Here is a 15,915-nt window from a genome sequence, read left to right as displayed (position 1 = left end):
TTTGAGGGGCTGCGGGCAGCAAGCGGGCAGGGTACTGCCCGTGGGCTGGGCAGACGCCTCAGGATAGGCCCCACAGACTGAGACAGCCAAGCAGTGTGGCCCGTGGTCCCCTCGGCACGGAGACAAGCTTTATTGTCCTTTTCCTGAGGCGCGTTCCCAGTTTCCCCACCACCTCAATGTGACCTAACCCATAGACAGAGCTTGTGGTGCTGCCGCGCCAGGATTTAGGGGAGGGAAGTGACCCCCGTCCTCAGAGCAGCCCGTGACCAGGACTTGCGTATCTGGCACAGCAGGAAGGCGGGACAGACCCGGCTGCACCTTCAAGGAAGGACTCCCTCCGTGCCTCCGGGCGTGGCGGCACACCTGGCAAGGAGCAACAGACACAAGCCCAAAGGAAAAGATTGCCGGGAGGACCCGCTGTCTCCTTCGTTTTAGGCTAAGGAGAGCGCGAGCCGTAGACGAGGATGGCCGCAATCACGCCGAGGATGCTGAAGAGGACCTTGAGGATGCGGGGCAGGGCGCTGGGGCGGGCCCTGCCTCGGGGCTGCAGGGCTCTGGCCACACGCTGCCGCTGGGTCAGGATGGCCTCCCTGGCACCCGCCCACGCACCCGGGCCCCGCAGCCGGTACTGGTACGGCGTGCAGGGACCGAAGGCCACCTCCAGAGCCAACCTGGGGTCCGTGAGGAAGAGGGTGAGCAGGTTGGGCTTGACCCCCAGCTGGCAGGCGAGCTCGTCCATGTAGGGGATGTAATCCACCTGGATGGTGTGCCGCTGGCTCTTCACGTACCTGTGGGCAGGGAGGAAGGGGAGGCGGGTTTGGCACATGAGCACGGGGGGAAGGGTGGCAGAGGTGACGCTGTGCAGGGTCCTTACCGCTTGGCCATTTGGTCCTTGGTCTCTGTGATCTCAGCCAGCATGTTGGCAAGTGGCGGCAGGTCCTGCAGCCCTGGGGAAGAGGAGGCTGTAGCTGGAGGGAGGGCTGTGCTCCCACCACCGTCTGGATGGGTCAGCCAGGCCTCTGCTTGCACATGGAAGCCTTTGGGGCTTTGGGGAAGTGCCACCACCTCAAGAGCAAAGTGGGAGGCATGGGCAAAGAAAGTAATGGTAGGAAAGGAAAGGGAGAAGGTGGTTTGCAGGCAACAGGACCTGTTAGCGGCCCTCACAAGAGATGATCAGTGCAAGACTTGTTGCAAAATACAATGCTGGGTTTTGTCCTCATGAAGAAGCAAAAGGATGATTAAAAGGTGAGTGTGGGGAGACAGCATGTGAGGGGAGGCCACCAGCTGAACACCTCAGTCTTGGTGTAGCTAGGGAAACCTGGCTGCATCCCCCCAGACTGCCTGATTTACCCTTGAAGACTTGCGTGGCCCAGCGACTCTGGAGCTCAGAGATGGGCATGATGGCACCCAGGGGCTGGATGAGGCCGATGAAAGCCAGCGTTGGCTTCTCCAGATCAGGGGGGAACATGAATTTGTAGAGGGAGACCTGGTTCTGCACCACCTTCACACACTCCTCGAGGAAAGGGAAGGAGAAGCTGTATCCTGTGGCGAAGACCACGGCGTCAATGTCTTCCCTGGTGGCGTCCTCAAAGATCACAGACGTCTTCGTGAACTCCTGGATGTTCGGCTTCACCCGCACCCTGCCTGAAATGATGCGGTTGGGCAGGTCGTCGTTGACGGTCGGGTGCTGGTCAAAGATCCTGGAAGGCACAGACAGACCTTGTATGGGCCTGGGCAGTGAGACGGGCAGCAGGATGGGCATTGCTGGGACAGGTACACCCGGGCCAGGTACCTGCCAGGGCACTCACCTGTGCTGGGGCTTTAGGCCATAGAGTCTGTGGTCAAAGCGGGCATTCAGCTTCCTCTCCATGAAAAAATTGGTGATGTTTTTAGGCAGCAGGCTCGTGAAGCGGTTGAGGTAGCTGAAGTCAAAGGGGTACCCTCTGTCCGCCACCCGGTGTAGCACCCAGGTCCCACGCTTGGTGCTGAGAAAAACCTGGGAGAAAGGAGAAGAGAGGTGGCAGCATGGCAGTGTCCTGAGACCAGGCTGGACCATTGCCATGTTCCAAGGACAGGGATGCCAGCACAGCTGCTGGGACCACAGTAGACACCTCCACCAAGAGGGGATGTGGTGCTTGTGGCCGGGTGCTGGAGGGAGGGGAGCCTGCAGCGGGTGGGGGGGGGTGATCGGTGCTCTCCAGGGTCTGAATAATAAGCACCCTATCCCTGTTGGCTCTCCCAGCAGACCTGTTTGGCTGTGTGGCTCAGCTCCACTGCGATATCGATGCCTGAATTCCCGGTGCCAACTACGACCACCCGCTTTCCCGAAAAGGGTTGTGGGCTCTTGTAGTCCCGGCTGTGCAGGTACGAGCCCTCAAACTTTTCCAGCCCTGGAAGAGAGAGGGAAGCCATGCTGGGCTGGGATGTGGGGTGGGAGGGTGGCTGCCTCCTGATCAGATTGGTGGTGTATTTTGGGAACAGGCTGGGGTAGTGCCCAGAAAGGTGGTGGCATCTCCAGCCTGGGAGATTCTCAGTGTGGCCCTGAGAATCCTGCTCTGGCTTTGGGGCTAGCCTGACTTGGAGCAGGGCTTGGACTGAATACCTCTGTGCTTCCATACCAAAATCTTCCTGCAGTTCCTGTCTGGTGCTATGCACTGAGGGTAGAGGAGCGGCTGGGGTTTGTACCATATCACCAGACCCTGCTGATGGTGTCCTCCAGCCTGTTCCCCAGCCAAAGAGGGTCTCCACAGCTGAAAGCCCTCCAGGCATTTTTGCCTGTCTCCCAAAGGAGAAGGCCAACACGAGTGCTGAGCTCTCAAGCTTGATGAGGAGCTGGAGAGCCTAGCATGTGCTTGGCCAGCAGTGTGGAGAGGGAGCCTGTCTCTGGTGGGAGAGGCACACTGGCAGCTGTGACATCTGCCAGCAGAATGCTTTGGGTGCTCATGCAATCCCACCTGGTGTGTTAAAACTTCAGAGGCATTTTTGGTAGCACCCAGAGCAGGGTGGAGGCTGAGCAGGAGAGGAGGGTGGTCCCAGGGGTATCAAGGACCAGGCGAGCAGCCTGTGAGGCAGTACCTGGGAAGGTGTTCAGTGGGAGATGTGCATCGGTGTGGTGCCCGCTGCACACCAGCACGGCGTCGAAGACAGCTGCCTCCTGCTTCCCCTCACTCTCCGTCACCACCTCCCACTGGCCCGTGGTGGCAAAGTCAGGGCGCTTGGACACACGGCACACGCTGGTCTGGGTGCAGGGGGAGTGGGCGTCAGGCACCCTGCGCCCCCTGGCCCCGCTGCCACCACCCCCTTGGCCCCCCAGCTCTCACCCTGAAGCGGATGTGGCGGAGCAGGTCGAAGTGCTGGGCGTACATGCGGAAGTACTCCATGATCTTGGAGTTGTGCATGTAGTTGGGGAAGTCCTCGGGGATGGGGAAGTCGCTGAAGCACATCATCTCCTTGGAGGTGTTGATGATGACAGAGCGGTAGATGCTGGCACGGCCGTCCTCGGGGTTCTCCTGTAGGAGTGGGTCATGGCTCAGCACTGGCCAGGGACTGCAGGGCCACCTGCCTGCCCTGCCTGGCACATCTCTATGCCTGTGAACGCTGAATTAGGCCACAGGTGATCATAGCACCCATCCCTGCACTCTCCCATGAGGGAGACCACCTGCCTCAAAAAACAGGGAAGAGGAAGCTCTGGGTTTGTGACAACCAGGCAGTAGTGACAGCGTACTCGTGGTGGTCTCGTGCCTCAGCTTCCCCACTCCCACTCCTTGCCCCTGTGAGGTGGTGCATTCCCAAAGCTGCCTGTGGTGTCATTGCCGCAGCTGCCACATCAAGTCTCACTGGTTGTGGAGCCAGCTCCAGTGCTTCCTGCTGAGTGGCTGCTCCTGCTTGACAGGTCTGTGCCTTAGCAGCTGGATGCTGCTTCCCTGGCTTCGCTGCACCAGTCCCATTCCTGACCCATCATGGGCAGGACCAGCAGGCTGTGACTGAGCCACTCCCAACCCCACACTGGTGTGGTGCCCATGTGTGTCCCCGCAGCCTCTCCCACCCACATAACAGGGCATGGTGGGAGCACTGGTATTCTTGTTGGTGGGTCCATGGGGGAAAAGTCAGCAGCCTTATTAGGTGGGTGCAGAAACAAGCTCCCAGGCTTCCCCTGAGACAGGAAGAGCCAAGGTACAGAGAAGGCAGCACTTGGTGCCTTTGCGTGGGTGAGCAGCACAGGAGTAGGGAGGGGAGCAACAGTGATTCCAGGGAAGGGCTGGAAAAGACAGAAACTGGGACAGACAATGGGGTCAGATAGGACAAGGATATGTGGGAAAGGACTGGAGGGGACCAAGAGCAAATCAGCAGAGCAAGGGGTGGATGAGACCAGGAAGGGAAGGATGGGAAAGAGGAAAGCTGAGCTGGGGGGAGTAAGCCCTGGGGTGAGGTCCTTGGAGAGGGTCCGTGCTGCTGCTGGTGGGAAGGAGATGGGTCCCATGTGCCCAGCACACCAGCTGGCACCACAGGGACCTTTTGCTGCCAAGCCGTTTTACTTTCCTGTCGTTTAGCTTGTAAACCTGCCTGGCACACGCTTACAAAGCAGGGGAGTGGTGCTTTATCTGCCAAGAACCGATCCCAATCCTATCCGTTCTGCTGCCACGGGGCAGGCTGGCACGCATGGGGCTTACCTCAAAGCGCCAGAGGCCCCCGATGTCCTTGCTCCTCTCAAAGCAGGTGGGCTCCAGCCCCTCATCCAGGCAGCATTTCAGGGCACACAGGCCAGAGGCACCGGCACCAATGATGGCTACTCTCTGGGGAGCCATGTCCCGCATTCTGGTGTTGGCAGGGATTCCGGAGAAGCTGTGGCACTGAGCGGATTGCAGAGCCTGGCGGGCTACACCAGGAAGGGTGCTCAGTTTGGGAGTGAGTGTCCCTGTGCTTCCTGTGGGTGGCCAAGGGAAGCTAGGGTTTCATAAGATGTGTTTCTTCTAGACACGATCTACAGGTTCCCCCCACCACTCTGCCACTCCCCCTATCTGTGCCTGCCCTCCACAGGAGGCTCATTGGATTCTGTAAGCACTTGATGATGCTGGCACTGCCCCGGGACTCGGTGGGCAGGGCAGAGATGTGGCTGTGCTCCAGATTTCAGCAGGTTGTGGCATGGGAAACAAACTAGGAGGATGCTCAGGTGGTTGGCAGTCATGCCAGCCCAGGTGTGTGGTGGCCAAGACTCCTGTCACCACTCTGGGTGGCCATCCCACCCAGCCATCTTCTGGAGGGGCTGCGTGCAGGTGATGAAGGTGGCACTGAACTGTGCTACTGTGACCCCGGGACCTGCTCCTGTGTCACACACCCTGAGCGAGGCTGTCTTGCTGTGGATACACACAGGTGTGTACATGTGTACTGCTGTGGGCCAGCGGCACGAGGACGACCTCACACCCATGAGCATTCCCCTGGCGCACAGTGGGTCATGATGCTGTCAGTAACAGGACAATGCTTGGCTGTTCAATGCATTTATGCAGTTAGGAAGTGTGCAGTGTCTTTGCTGCTTAGCTTTCCTGTGAGTGTGCTAGCGGTGGCACAGCTGGGTTACAGGGGACAGAAAAGCCCAGAGTGCTGGCTGAGAGGGACTGGATTTTACCCCGCATATGAGCAGGTTTCTTTCTCTGTCCCTGGCAGCAGCTCCACAGGGAGAGGCACAGCACAGGGGTCCAATCTTTATTTTGGCAGCTGGGGAGGTTCTGTGCATCCCAAGCTCATGGTGTGGTCACAATGGGGCCATGCTAGGCAGGGGTTTCTGCCAGCACTGGGGTGCACAGACTGCTGTGGGGCAGGGGTGGCCGGCCAGCCCCTTGGCACATTGCAAACCGTGCCCTCTCATGCTTGCAGGGCACCTAAAAGTAAGCAAAAACAGCAGCGAGGATGGCCACGGCCCCGACCACCTTGAAGATGAGGGGCACAGCGAGGGCCGAGGGACATTCCTCCACGTGCCGCGTCTGCAGGGGCTTGATGATGCGCTGCTGCTGGGTCAGGATGGCCTCCCTGGCACCCGCCCACGCACCCGGGCCCCGCAGCCGGTACTGGTACGGCGTGCAGGGACCGAAGGCCACCTCCAGAGCCAGCCTGGGGTCCGTGAGGAAGAGGGTGAGCAGGTTGGGCTTGACCCCCAGCTGGCAGGCAAGCTCGTCCATGTAGGGGATGTAATCCACCTGGATGGTGTGCCGCTGGCTCTTCACGTACCTGTGGGCAGGGAGGAAGGGCAGGTGCTGGCAGCAGAGCTGGCAGATGCCCTGCGCACCCGCAAGGCAGTATTGGATGGATCACCATGGGGAAGGATTACTGGACTGGGGGTAGTGTGGCCAATCATATCCCTGACATCTGTTGGCATGAACAAATGTGCCAGGATGCAGCCATGGGACAGGACGGGTGCCCACGGGCAGCTGTGCCCACAGCAGCCCCCTCCCTGTTCCTGTGGGGATCTTACCGCTTTGCCATCGCTTCTTTCTTCTGTTTGATGTCAGCCTCCATGTCCTGCTGTGGGGGCAGCTCGTTCAGACCTAGGGAGGATGAGCCACAGCATGGGGAGGCTGCACCCTGCTGGCCACGGTGGCCACTCTGGTGCTGCCCTTGCCTGGGTGCTGTGCCCCTGCCGGCACCACCATGGCCAGTGGTCTGGCACCTGAGGCTTTTCTGAGCTCCTCAGGATGGGAAGGAGCAGCCCATGGAACACAGGGTATGGATGTCTCTGTACCTGTCAGGCAAGAGCCCATCTCACCGTGAGGGCTGCAAGCCAGGATGCCACAGCCTCCCTGACATGGCTGGCACCATCTGCCCCTGCTCCAGGGCTTCAGGCTCAGGCTGCAGCCACGGGGCAGGTTTGCCTCACTTACCCTTGAAGACGCGAGTGGCCCAGCGACACTGGAGCTCGGAGATGGGCATGATGGCACCCAGGGGCTGGATGAAGCCGATGAAAGCCAGCGTTGGCTTCTCCAGGTCAGGGGGGAACATGAATTTGTAGAGGGGGATCTGGTTCTCCACCACCTTCACAAAGCCCTCAAGGAATGGGAAGGAGAAGCTGTATCCTGTGGCAAAAACTACGACATCAATGTCTTCCCTGGTGCCATCCTCGAAGATGGCAGACGTCTCTCTGAACTCCTGGATGTTCGGCTTCACCCGCACCCTGCCTGAAATGATGCGGTTGGGCAGGTCATCATTGACGGTTGGATGCTGGTGAAGGACCCTGGAAGGTACAAGGAGCCATTAGGGCACTGGGGAGGGAGTGTCTCTGTTCTGTGTCCTGCTCTGGGGATGCTCATCCCCAGGGATGCTCATTCTCAAAAGGCTGATCCCCCAGAGATGCTGAGCGGCTGCCCCTGCACTGGTGCCACCAAGGGTCCCTGGAAGGGGCAGGGGTGGTTCCCTTGAGCATTGCTTGGGCACAGTGCAGCTATTAACCTGGTTTCCAGACATAGGGAGCATGGAATGGTAAAGCAAGGCTGGACACAGAGGGAGACAGTGGGTCCCTCCTGGGCAGGGGGAATGTTTGCTGATACCTGTGCTTTGGCTTCAGGCCGTAATGCGTGTGGTCAAACCTGGCGTTCAGCTTCTTCTCCATGTAGTCACACGCCAGGGACGGGCTGAGCAGCCCCTGCAGGAATACCTTCATGCGAGTGGTTAAGATGGTGTCCATGGGGTAGCCCTGATCTCCAACGCGGTTGAGGATCCATGCACCCCGGCGGGTGCTGAGGAAGACCTGGACAAGGAAGAAGCATCACCTCCTGAAGGCAGTGATGGTCCTGGGGGGCTGCCCCAGGGGGGACATGTCCTTGCCCTGGGATCACTCTGTGCTGTCACACTGGGCAAAGACCCAGAGGGCAGAGGGAGCTGGTGATTGGCATCTAGCAGGGAGAGGTAGGCAAGTGCCACAGGGGCACCCTCAGCTTGGGACTCAGGTAAAAAAACTGGAATCCGTGTGGGACTGACTTTCAACTGCCACCACTGCCTGGTGGCTGAGACTGGTGGGTGCCAGCATGGCCACATACAGTGAGTGCTGGGATGGAGGAGTGGCTGTGCAAGTGCCTTGGTCCTGGTGTCCTTGTGGAGCCAACAGTGTCCCAAAGGGGGCTGCCCTGCCCACCAGGACCCTACTCCTGCTTCTCACCTGCTTGGCCATTTGGCTGATCTCCACAGCCAGGTCTGCCCCTGAATTCCCAATCCCGATAACAACGACCCTCTTGTCCCTGAAATCCTGAGGGTCCTTGTAGTCTCGGCTGTGGAGGTAGTGGCCGTTGAACTTCTCGATTCCTGTGAGCAGGGAGAAGATATGCCTGGCTTTCTTGTGCCAGGCTGGAGGATCAACCCCACAAAGACTGAAGTGGAGATGTTCCCTCACCCCACCAAAGCACTCCTGGGGAGCATGGGAACACTCCTGGAGTCAAAGCAAGGCAGGGAAATGCTAGGGCTGAGAGGAAAAGCAGCAAGGAGAGTAGGGACTGGCATGGCCGAGCTTTCTGTGGTGTCTCCTCACTCAGTGCAGGGCAGTACCTGGGAAGGTGTTCAGTGGGAGATGTGCATCGGTGTGGTGCCCGCTGCACACCAGCACGGCGTCGAAGACAGCTGCCTCCTGCTTCCCCTCGCTCTCCGTCACCACCTCCCACTGGCCCGTGGTGGCAAAGTCAGGGCGCTTGGACACGCGGCACACGCTGGTCTGGGTGCAGGGGGAGTGGGCGTCAGGCACCCTGCGCCCCCTGGCCCCGCTGCCACCACCCCCTTGGCCCCCCAGCTCTCACCCTGAAGCGGATGTGGCGGAGCAGGTCGAAGTGCTGGGCGTACATGCGGAAGTACTCCATGATCTTGGAGTTGTGCATGTAGTTGGGGAAGTCCTCGGGGATGGGGAAGTCGCTGAAGCACATCATCTCCTTGGAGGTGTTGATGATGACAGAGCGGTAGATGCTGGCACGGCCGTCCTCGGGGGTCTCCTGTAGAAGTGGGTCATGGCTCAGCACTGGCCAGAGGATTGATGGGGAGGAGTGGCCAGGGTTGATTGTGCTGCTCCTTTACATGGAGACCCTGCCCTCAGTCTCATCCAGAGGACCCCACCGTGGCTGGCTGCATACCACCCCACCAGACACCACGGATCCCTGGGGGCCACTGTGCTGATCCCCAGCACCACACGTGGCCGGCAGGGTTTACCTCAAACCTCCAGAGGCCTCCGATGTCCCGGCTCCTCTCGAAGCAGACGGGCTCCAGCCCCTCCTGCAGGCAGGCTTTGATGGCGCACAGCCCGCTGCTGCCCCCGCCGATGATGGCCACCCTCTTTGCCATGTTGGGCTTCACCACGGGATCTCTGCCTGGGGACAGCGCCGGAGAGTGGGGCTGGGGGTTGCAACTGTGTAGACTTTTGGCCCTGTGCACCAAAGAGGCCCCAAGCTGAGAGGAAGCCCCCCAGAAATTTGCCTGGGGTTTTGAAGCAACTGCTATTCCCCCCCAAGTGGGGACTGGCCACTGCTGGGTTTTGTACTATTGTGGTGTTGCCTCTGGATGCCCTGGGGAGAAATGCTACCGAGTGCCAGGCAGCCTGAAAATGTCCCTGCCCATGCTGAGTCCCAGCGATGGAGGTACACCAGAATACCGTGCCCCGTCATGGAGACCGACGGCTCCTTCCCAAGTGGGTGACAGTCCCTCTGCCTTGCCCTTCGCCCTCTTCCTTCCCCGAGGTGATGCCCGTCCTGCTGTCCCGGTGCCCACTGCGTGCTGACAGCCCGGGGAACACCCTCAACGGGGACACCCTCAACCGGGACACCCTCCACCGACCTGCGGCTGGGGGAGCAGCAGCCCAGGGAAGGCGGGCGGCAGGCGGGGAGCCCCTCGGGGGTCTCTGCCGGGTTATCCCGAGCCGTGAGGCCGGACCGCGGCCTGGCTTTGTGGTGCGCAGCGGCCGTAAGCGGAGCCTCCCCCTCCGTCACTCCTCCCACGGCGCCAGGGGAAGGAAGCCAGGAGCCGGCTGCCTCCCGGCCGTCTGCTCCGCTTTTCCGGCAGCGGCTGTCGCTACAGCCTCGACAGCGGGGTAAGGAGCCGTCCCGGGCACCGTGCGGGAAAGCAGACAAGCAGCCGATCCCCGTGGCGTGCGCGCTGAGTGAACAAACGCTGCCCTGAACTTTTACCTCTGGGATTATATGGATCAGCCCAACCCTGTTTATCCTGGTAGCCGGAGGCACGCGCGGCTCTATCTGCTCCAGAGACACCCGGCAGAGCATCGCCCACTCCCCCTGTGCCCCTGGGCTGGGCGTGTCGGCACAGTGTCCCTATAGCCGCGGCTCACTCATGGGCTGCCCGAGTCCTGGGGCCAGCGGGACCCTGGTGCGAGGAGCACCACACTGTCAGGGTGTCACTGGTGCCAGGGTGGTGGGACCAGTTAGGGAAAGGCTCTCCCCGACAGCAGGAAGCACAGACCATGTGGATCCAGAGCTTGCTGTTGGCTCCTGGCACACTCAGCCAGACAGCTCTTGGGGACTGCAGGGGAAATTTGCTCTCCCATGTCCAGGGAACTTCGCCCCAGAGCTGAGCAAGGCACAGGGCTGCAGAGGGGTCAAGATCTGCAACTGAAATGGCTTTAATCTTCTAAGCCTCACAGTATGTCTGCAGTAAGTTTAATAAAACTCTTTCTGTACCTTGTTGTTGGCAAGGGCTGATCTCTGCCCAGGGCAGAGGTGCTGAGCTGCCAACCCGCACTCTGCCTGCCTGTCAAAAAGCATCAAAAGCATCTTACCAGGCAGGGGGATCAGCACGGGTACAGCAGTGTGGCAGCACTGGCAGTACTACTCTCCCTGCTCTGCTCTCAGCTGGCTTCTGGCTCTTCTGCAAGCTCTGCACAGATTGCCCAAGGGTGATAAGTACAGGAGACCTCTGAACTCTCAACCTCACTGCTGTCCTATCAAACCATTGTGCAGGTTGCCTCTAAACTTACTCTTCTCCCTACAGGTGGTTGCACTGCTCTGGACTTTGCCGTGCTGTGCTTGGGCTCATGCCATGGCATTTTGGTCAAGACCAGCTGGTTGATGTCCACGGGAAAGTTACAGTTCCCCATGCCTGGAAAGCACCCAGGATAGTGTGGAGGGCAGAGTCTGCTCTGGGCTTCCACAGAAAGCATGGGTGCCATGGGACAAGCAGAGCAGAAAGCACCAGTCTCCTCCTTCTTATCAGTGGGTTAGTACTCATCTTTGGAGAAGCAATGACAGGTGACAAGCACAGGAGGAGACCAAAGTCTCTTTGGTGGAGGTGGGAAGATGCAGAGAAGAGGTGAGAGGGTGGCTGGGTGGCCTGTGACCCAAAAGGGCTGTGCACTGGTGGGTGCCACCAGGCAGCTCATGGAGGGTCCTGCAAGTGAGTCAAGGGCAACTTTTGGCACACACATGGGCTTTGGGAACAAGCCACAGATGTTTGGATTTGCTGTTGTACTCCTCCATGACCTGGAGAGGAAGACCCCAATGACTGTAAGAATCGCTTGGATGAAATGCACCCTGTGTTTGGGAAAGAGCAGAGGTGTTCTGGCACATCTCAGCAAGCTCTGATCACCTCAAACTCTACCCACACTGCAGTGTGCCACCTGTCTGTGCCCCTGCAACCACCACAGGGCTCGTCTCTGGCTTGGGGCAGGAGGGCTGGCCGGGGTGTCCAGGTGCTGCCGTGCACATGCTGAACTGGCCCAGCCGGCTGCCAGGCATGCAGTGCAACCCAGGGGATTATTTTTTTGGTCACTGGAGCACAAACCCACACCTGGTAGTTTCACTGGCTCATCCTGGTCAGGGCTCAGCTCTGGGGGAACTCTGTCAAGCACTTTCATTTTGGCCCCTGTATAACTGACAGTGGGTGACAGACAGTAACAGGGTGCTTGTGCCTATGGCCCTCAGGCTGCTCCTGCACACTTCACCCAGGGGAACAGCACACTTAAACACTGCCTGGTCTTAATATGACTTAATTGGTGCTTTCCAGAGCCTGAGTGCATCAAGAGACCTCAATGACCACAAGGAGCCTCAGCTGGACCCAGTCACCCTACCCACATGCCAGGAGTGCTGTTTAAGCTCATTATTTAAGCTTAGTCTAGAGCCTTCACTCCCTGCCTGGCTCTGGTTCTTCTGCTTTTCTGGCTCAATCTCAACCCCAGCTCATTACAGAGGCTCCTTGTGGTCCCCTCCTGCCAAGGACAAGCAGCCCTCTGTGAAAAACAGACCAACGGTGCCAGGGCAGGTGGTGGTTGTCAGAGCCTCTTGCTTACCTGCAGGAGGTGCAGGTAAGGCTCAGACCTGGGGCTGCCCTGCAGCCTGGGAGAGGGCATATTGCTGGGCTGTGAGGAAGGGGCTGGTTCTCCAGAATGCTGTCTGCAGCCTGGGAATATGTTGACCACCAGGAATTGCTAGGAATGCACTGTACCCCCTGGGAAACTGAAAATCCTATGGAGGGGAAGAGGAGCAGGGAAACTCTGCACAAGGGCTTCAGGAGTAGGCTGCTGTTGGGAGCTGCTTCCCCCTGGATGGACCAACCCTTCAGTCCCACTGTCCTTTCCCCATGGCACTGGGGGCCAGGTGCCTGTGTCCTCATTGCTCAATATCTGACCTCAGTGCAGTACTTAAACTGAGAGCAGAAGGGAAGAGATTGTTTAGAAAGGTGGAGCTATTTATAACCCTGAGGAGAGACCCCCACGAGCCCCTCCAGACAGGTGTTACAGAGCAGGCTGCACAGGATATGCTTATGACAGCAGCATGATCAGTGTATTTATAGAATACAGATACATGGGTGATTGTAGACAAACCTCTGCAAAGTCACAGCTACCACATACATCATGGGCTATTGCAAGTGACCAGCAAGAGCATGCAGATTCACAGTATCATCAGCAAGCTGCCCAGTGAAATGTGCTGAGCCCTCCCCAGGCTCTGCAGAGACTGTTTTTTTTTTTGTCACAGAACAGTCAGTGCAGCTGTTTGGCCAGTGCAGACCCTGCCTGACACCTGACCAGGAGGGCAAGACAGTACCAAACATCCAAGTGCAGACCAGGAGCCTGCAGCACCGCTCATGTACAAGTCTTGGCCAGACTGACGGGGTTTAGGATGCGAGTTCAAGTCCCAGTATCCCCTCCCTTGTGCGTGCTTAGGAAACCAGCGCACGCCCCTCCTTTGTGAGGAGCCCGCCTGTCAGTGGTCCCAGAGCGCGAAGAGGGCGGGCGCGTTGAGCGGGGACAGCCAGCAGTGCTCCACCACGCTGTACAGGGCGTAGCCCAGCACCAGCCCAAACAGCACGTCCGTCATGTTGTGCCTGCCCAGCATCACCCTGGAGATGCTGACGATGAGGGCCCAGAGCACCACGAGGACGCGCAGCGGGACAGCGAGCACCAGGTGCCGCAGGACGAAGCGGCAGACCAGGGCGGCGCGGGTGGCGTGGCCCGAGGGGAAGGAGTACTTGTCCACCGAGATGGTGACGAACATGTCCATCTTGTTGTGGGTGGGCCGTGGCCGCTTCACCAGCCCCTTCACCACGGCCACCATCACCAGGTCCAGCAGCAATGCTAGGAGAGACAGGAGCAGTGGGTTACTGAAAGCACAGCTGTTACCTATGAAAGCACTTGGCTTCTCGGACCTGCTAAGAGAAGGCATTGTTTCCCATGGCTGCAACACCCAGGCAGGGAGAGCACAGCACTCGTCTGCACTTGGCCTTCTGCAGCGTGACCACGTCCTCAACCTCTGCTCCCTCGTGCACCACCAGACCATCTGCCTGCCACAGCCCAACAGGGCTCTGCCAGGGCTTTTGTGTAAAATCTGATCTCACTGTGACTCTGGGCTCAACCTGTCCCATAACCTGAAGGCAGCAGAGGGACAACTCCCTTCCTGGCAGTGCTGACTCAGCATTGTTCTGCCTGCCCTGGTGACTGGAGTTCAAACCTACTGGGTGAATGATCAACCCGCTCCAAGCACTCAGCCACAGCTCAGTGTGAGGGGCTCTGAGCTGGTGTGGTGCCAAGGGTCCTGAAGCCTGGCTTCTCCCTGCTGCTGGAGGGAAAGCTAACTGTGCTTTGGTTTTCAAGAGATGACTAAAGGATGATTTATGTAACAGTGGCTTGCCCCTGAGAAGTAAAGGCTGTTCTGGTAGAAGATGCAAAGTACCTGTGAGAAGTGTTCACCCAGTACTTGGCAAGAGCAGCTTCTCGTGCAGGTCAGAGGGTGCTTTCTCTACCCCTGTGAGTTCTGCTTAACTCTCACAGCCAGGGCTATTTCTTCCAGGGAAGTCATGTAAGAGACCAGCTTCTGCTTGTCCTAAGGCTTGTTTCTGGACAACAAACCTTTTGGTCACTTCAGTTCATTTCCTTTGGTTAATCATTTCAGAAGAAATATTTTTTTTCCTACATGTAAACCTAGATCAATGACTTTTTCTCTTTTTACATAGGATTTGGGAGATTCAGCTTGGACACAAGGGAACCCTCCTTCCCCCCACAGGTGCTGCAGTCCTGGCTACAGGGCCCCAGAGAGGTGGGTGGCTCTGGCCCAGAGTATTGAGGTCTGGACAAGGCTCTGGTACGGGGACAGATCTCCTTGGAGAAGTTAGGCTGGAGGCCTCCTGGTCCTTTCTCACAGCTCTGCTGTGGGACTGTAATGTGCTGCCAGATGAGAAAGATGCACAAACCTATGTACTTCCCACCAAGCAAATTTCAATTCAGATTCTAAGTGTGAGATACTAATTACCTGCAACTTAATACAAGAGTAAGAACCTGAAAAGGTCTGGTACTCTGGAGCTACTACAGTTTCTAAATGAGCAGAAATGAAGACTCTATACCTAGGATACTCTGTGTGTGTGAGTGTGAAATATTACACAATGCAAGATTAAAATGCGTGCATTAAACCAAATTTCCTCACTGGCTGATACACATCAATCCACGAAGGCACTGCCTAGGCAGGGAGCCAGGGGTGCAGATGTCTGTGTGCCAGAGTAGCTTTTCAGGGAATGGGCTGGTGTCTCAACACCAGAAAGCTGCACCTAGAATGCAATGTTCTGACAAACTTGAAGAGCTAAAATATTTCATTCATCACCCTGAGAGCTTTGTGCAACTGCAGGAGCAGTGCAGCTGTCGGGAGTTTCTCAGTGCGTGGTGGGAACTCTGACAGGTGAGCCCTACCCGTGTCACCACATTTCCAGGGCTGCTGCCTCTGGTGCCAGACACCCCACATGGGTCTGCATGGGCCGCTCAAAATCAGGTGCCCTCGGGGCTGTGGTTCACCAGCTCTGCACCATTCTTTGTGTCCCACCCCCTCCGCTCGGCTCCATCAGCCCCCGGGCGAGCCCCGCGCCTCACCGAAGAGCAGGTTGAGCAGCACCTCCCTGGCCGCCGAGCTGTCACTCTGGCAGAGCCCGTAGAAGGTGCCGAGCAGCCAGGGGATGCCGTGCCCCGACACCTCGATGACCTTCATGAGCGGGCGGGCGCTGCCCCAGGCCGAGCCCTCCCCGGCGCACACGCCCAGGCGCTTGGAGGCCCAGAGGTCGATAGCGAGCAGGGAGCTGAGCGCGATGCCCACGAAGGACGGGTTCAGCTTCATGCAGTCCTCCTCCGGCAGCGGCGCGGCCGCCGGGGGCTCCCTGCGGCGGGACGGGCTGTCGGGGGCGGCGGGGCCGCGCTGGCTCAGCGACAGGAACTCCAGCCGGCCGCCACTGCCGCCCGCGCGGCGCTCGCGGCTGCTCCGGGGGCTCGGCATCGCGGCGGGAGGTGGCCTGCGGGAGGCGGGCGCCGGCCACCGGCTGCCGGGCCCGCATGTCCCCCCTGCCCGGGGCCGCTTCCCTGTCCCCCGCCGCCGCTCCCGGAGCGCCCCAAGGACGCGGCAGTGCCGCCCTCCCTCCTCCGCCCCGGCACCGGGCGGCCCCGGCGCCGCTTCCGCTTCCTGTTCCGCCCGTGAC

General features: G+C 59.0%; 3 protein-coding genes and 1 long non-coding RNA gene across 7 annotated transcripts; 1 reads left to right on the top strand and 3 right to left on the bottom strand.

Moving 5' to 3' along the window:
- Positions 1-96: 96 nt before the first annotated feature.
- Positions 97-5,540, bottom strand: LOC135418756 (flavin-containing monooxygenase 5-like). The gene is made up of 8 exons (XM_064664359.1): positions 4,671-5,540; positions 3,321-3,509; positions 3,076-3,238; positions 2,248-2,390; positions 1,809-1,996; positions 1,351-1,700; positions 875-947; positions 97-788 (listed from the first exon to the last, which is right to left on the bottom strand). The coding sequence occupies exons 1-8, from the start codon at positions 4,812-4,814 to the stop codon at positions 437-439; spliced, it is 1,602 nt and encodes a 533-aa protein (XP_064520429.1). The 5' UTR covers positions 4,815-5,540; the 3' UTR covers positions 97-436.
- A 145-nt stretch (positions 5,541-5,685) lies between these two features.
- Positions 5,686-10,881, bottom strand: LOC135418755 (flavin-containing monooxygenase 5-like). 4 transcript variants are annotated; one of them, XM_064664356.1, is made up of 9 exons: positions 10,751-10,881; positions 9,175-9,332; positions 8,772-8,960; positions 8,527-8,689; positions 8,144-8,286; positions 7,536-7,735; positions 6,873-7,222; positions 6,467-6,539; positions 5,686-6,222 (listed from the first exon to the last, which is right to left on the bottom strand). In XM_064664356.1, exons 2-9 carry the CDS (start codon positions 9,304-9,306, stop codon positions 5,877-5,879), a joined length of 1,596 nt encoding a protein of 531 aa, XP_064520426.1. In that variant the 5' UTR covers positions 9,307-9,332; positions 10,751-10,881; the 3' UTR covers positions 5,686-5,876. The 4 variants fall into 4 exon arrangements, with proteins under 4 accessions (XP_064520426.1, XP_064520427.1, XP_064520425.1 ...); XM_064664357.1 differs by having other exon boundaries at positions 9,175-9,388; positions 10,751-10,847; XM_064664355.1 differs by lacking the exon at positions 10,751-10,881 and adding an exon at positions 9,796-10,026 and having other exon boundaries at positions 9,175-9,388.
- An 89-nt stretch (positions 10,882-10,970) lies between these two features.
- LOC135418763 (uncharacterized) lies at positions 10,971-14,873 on the top strand. Its single transcript, XR_010432647.1, has 2 exons — positions 10,971-12,271; positions 12,942-14,873. It is a non-coding gene; the product is annotated as an uncharacterized LOC135418763 (long non-coding RNA).
- PLPP6 (phospholipid phosphatase 6) lies at positions 12,725-15,887 on the bottom strand. The gene is made up of 2 exons (XM_064664370.1): positions 15,320-15,887; positions 12,725-13,540 (listed from the first exon to the last, which is right to left on the bottom strand). The coding sequence occupies exons 1-2, from the start codon at positions 15,714-15,716 to the stop codon at positions 13,170-13,172; spliced, it is 768 nt and encodes a 255-aa protein (XP_064520440.1). The 5' UTR covers positions 15,717-15,887; the 3' UTR covers positions 12,725-13,169.
- Between the last annotated feature and the right edge of the window lie 28 nt (positions 15,888-15,915).

Source organism: Pseudopipra pipra, chromosome 9 (assembly GCF_036250125.1).
Source record: "Pseudopipra pipra isolate bDixPip1 chromosome 9, bDixPip1.hap1, whole genome shotgun sequence".
NCBI lineage: Eukaryota > Metazoa > Chordata > Aves > Passeriformes > Pipridae > Pseudopipra > Pseudopipra pipra.
Note: the sequence above shows the minus strand (reverse complement) of the source record. Positions and strands in the feature narration are given on the sequence as shown.

Bases quoted from the DNA above. Each gene is read 5' to 3' on its own strand.
- LOC135418756 (XM_064664359.1), bottom strand. From the start codon at position 4,814: ATGCGGGACATGGCTCCCCAGAGAGTAGCCATCATTGGTGCCGGTGCC. The intron at 2,391-3,075 runs GTACTGCCTCAC...TCTCTCTTCCAG, and splicing joins CCCACTGAACACCTTCCCAG to GGCTGGAAAAGTTTGAGGGC. The intron at 1,997-2,247 runs GTCTGCTGGGAG...CCTTTCTCCCAG, and splicing joins TGAGCCACACAGCCAAACAG to GTTTTTCTCAGCACCAAGCG.
- LOC135418755 (XM_064664356.1), bottom strand. From the start codon at position 9,306: ATGGCAAAGAGGGTGGCCATCATCGGCGGGGGCAGCAGCGGGCTGTGC. The intron at 8,287-8,526 runs GTACTGCCCTGC...CCCTGCTCACAG, and splicing joins CCCACTGAACACCTTCCCAG to GAATCGAGAAGTTCAACGGC. The intron at 6,540-6,872 runs GTAAGTGAGGCA...CATCCTCCCTAG, and splicing joins GGCCACTCGCGTCTTCAAGG to GTCTGAACGAGCTGCCCCCA.
- PLPP6 (XM_064664370.1), bottom strand. From the start codon at position 15,716: ATGCCGAGCCCCCGGAGCAGCCGCGAGCGCCGCGCGGGCGGCAGTGGC. The intron at 13,541-15,319 runs GTGAGGCGCGGG...TGTCTCTCCTAG, and splicing joins GCTGCTCAACCTGCTCTTCG to CATTGCTGCTGGACCTGGTG.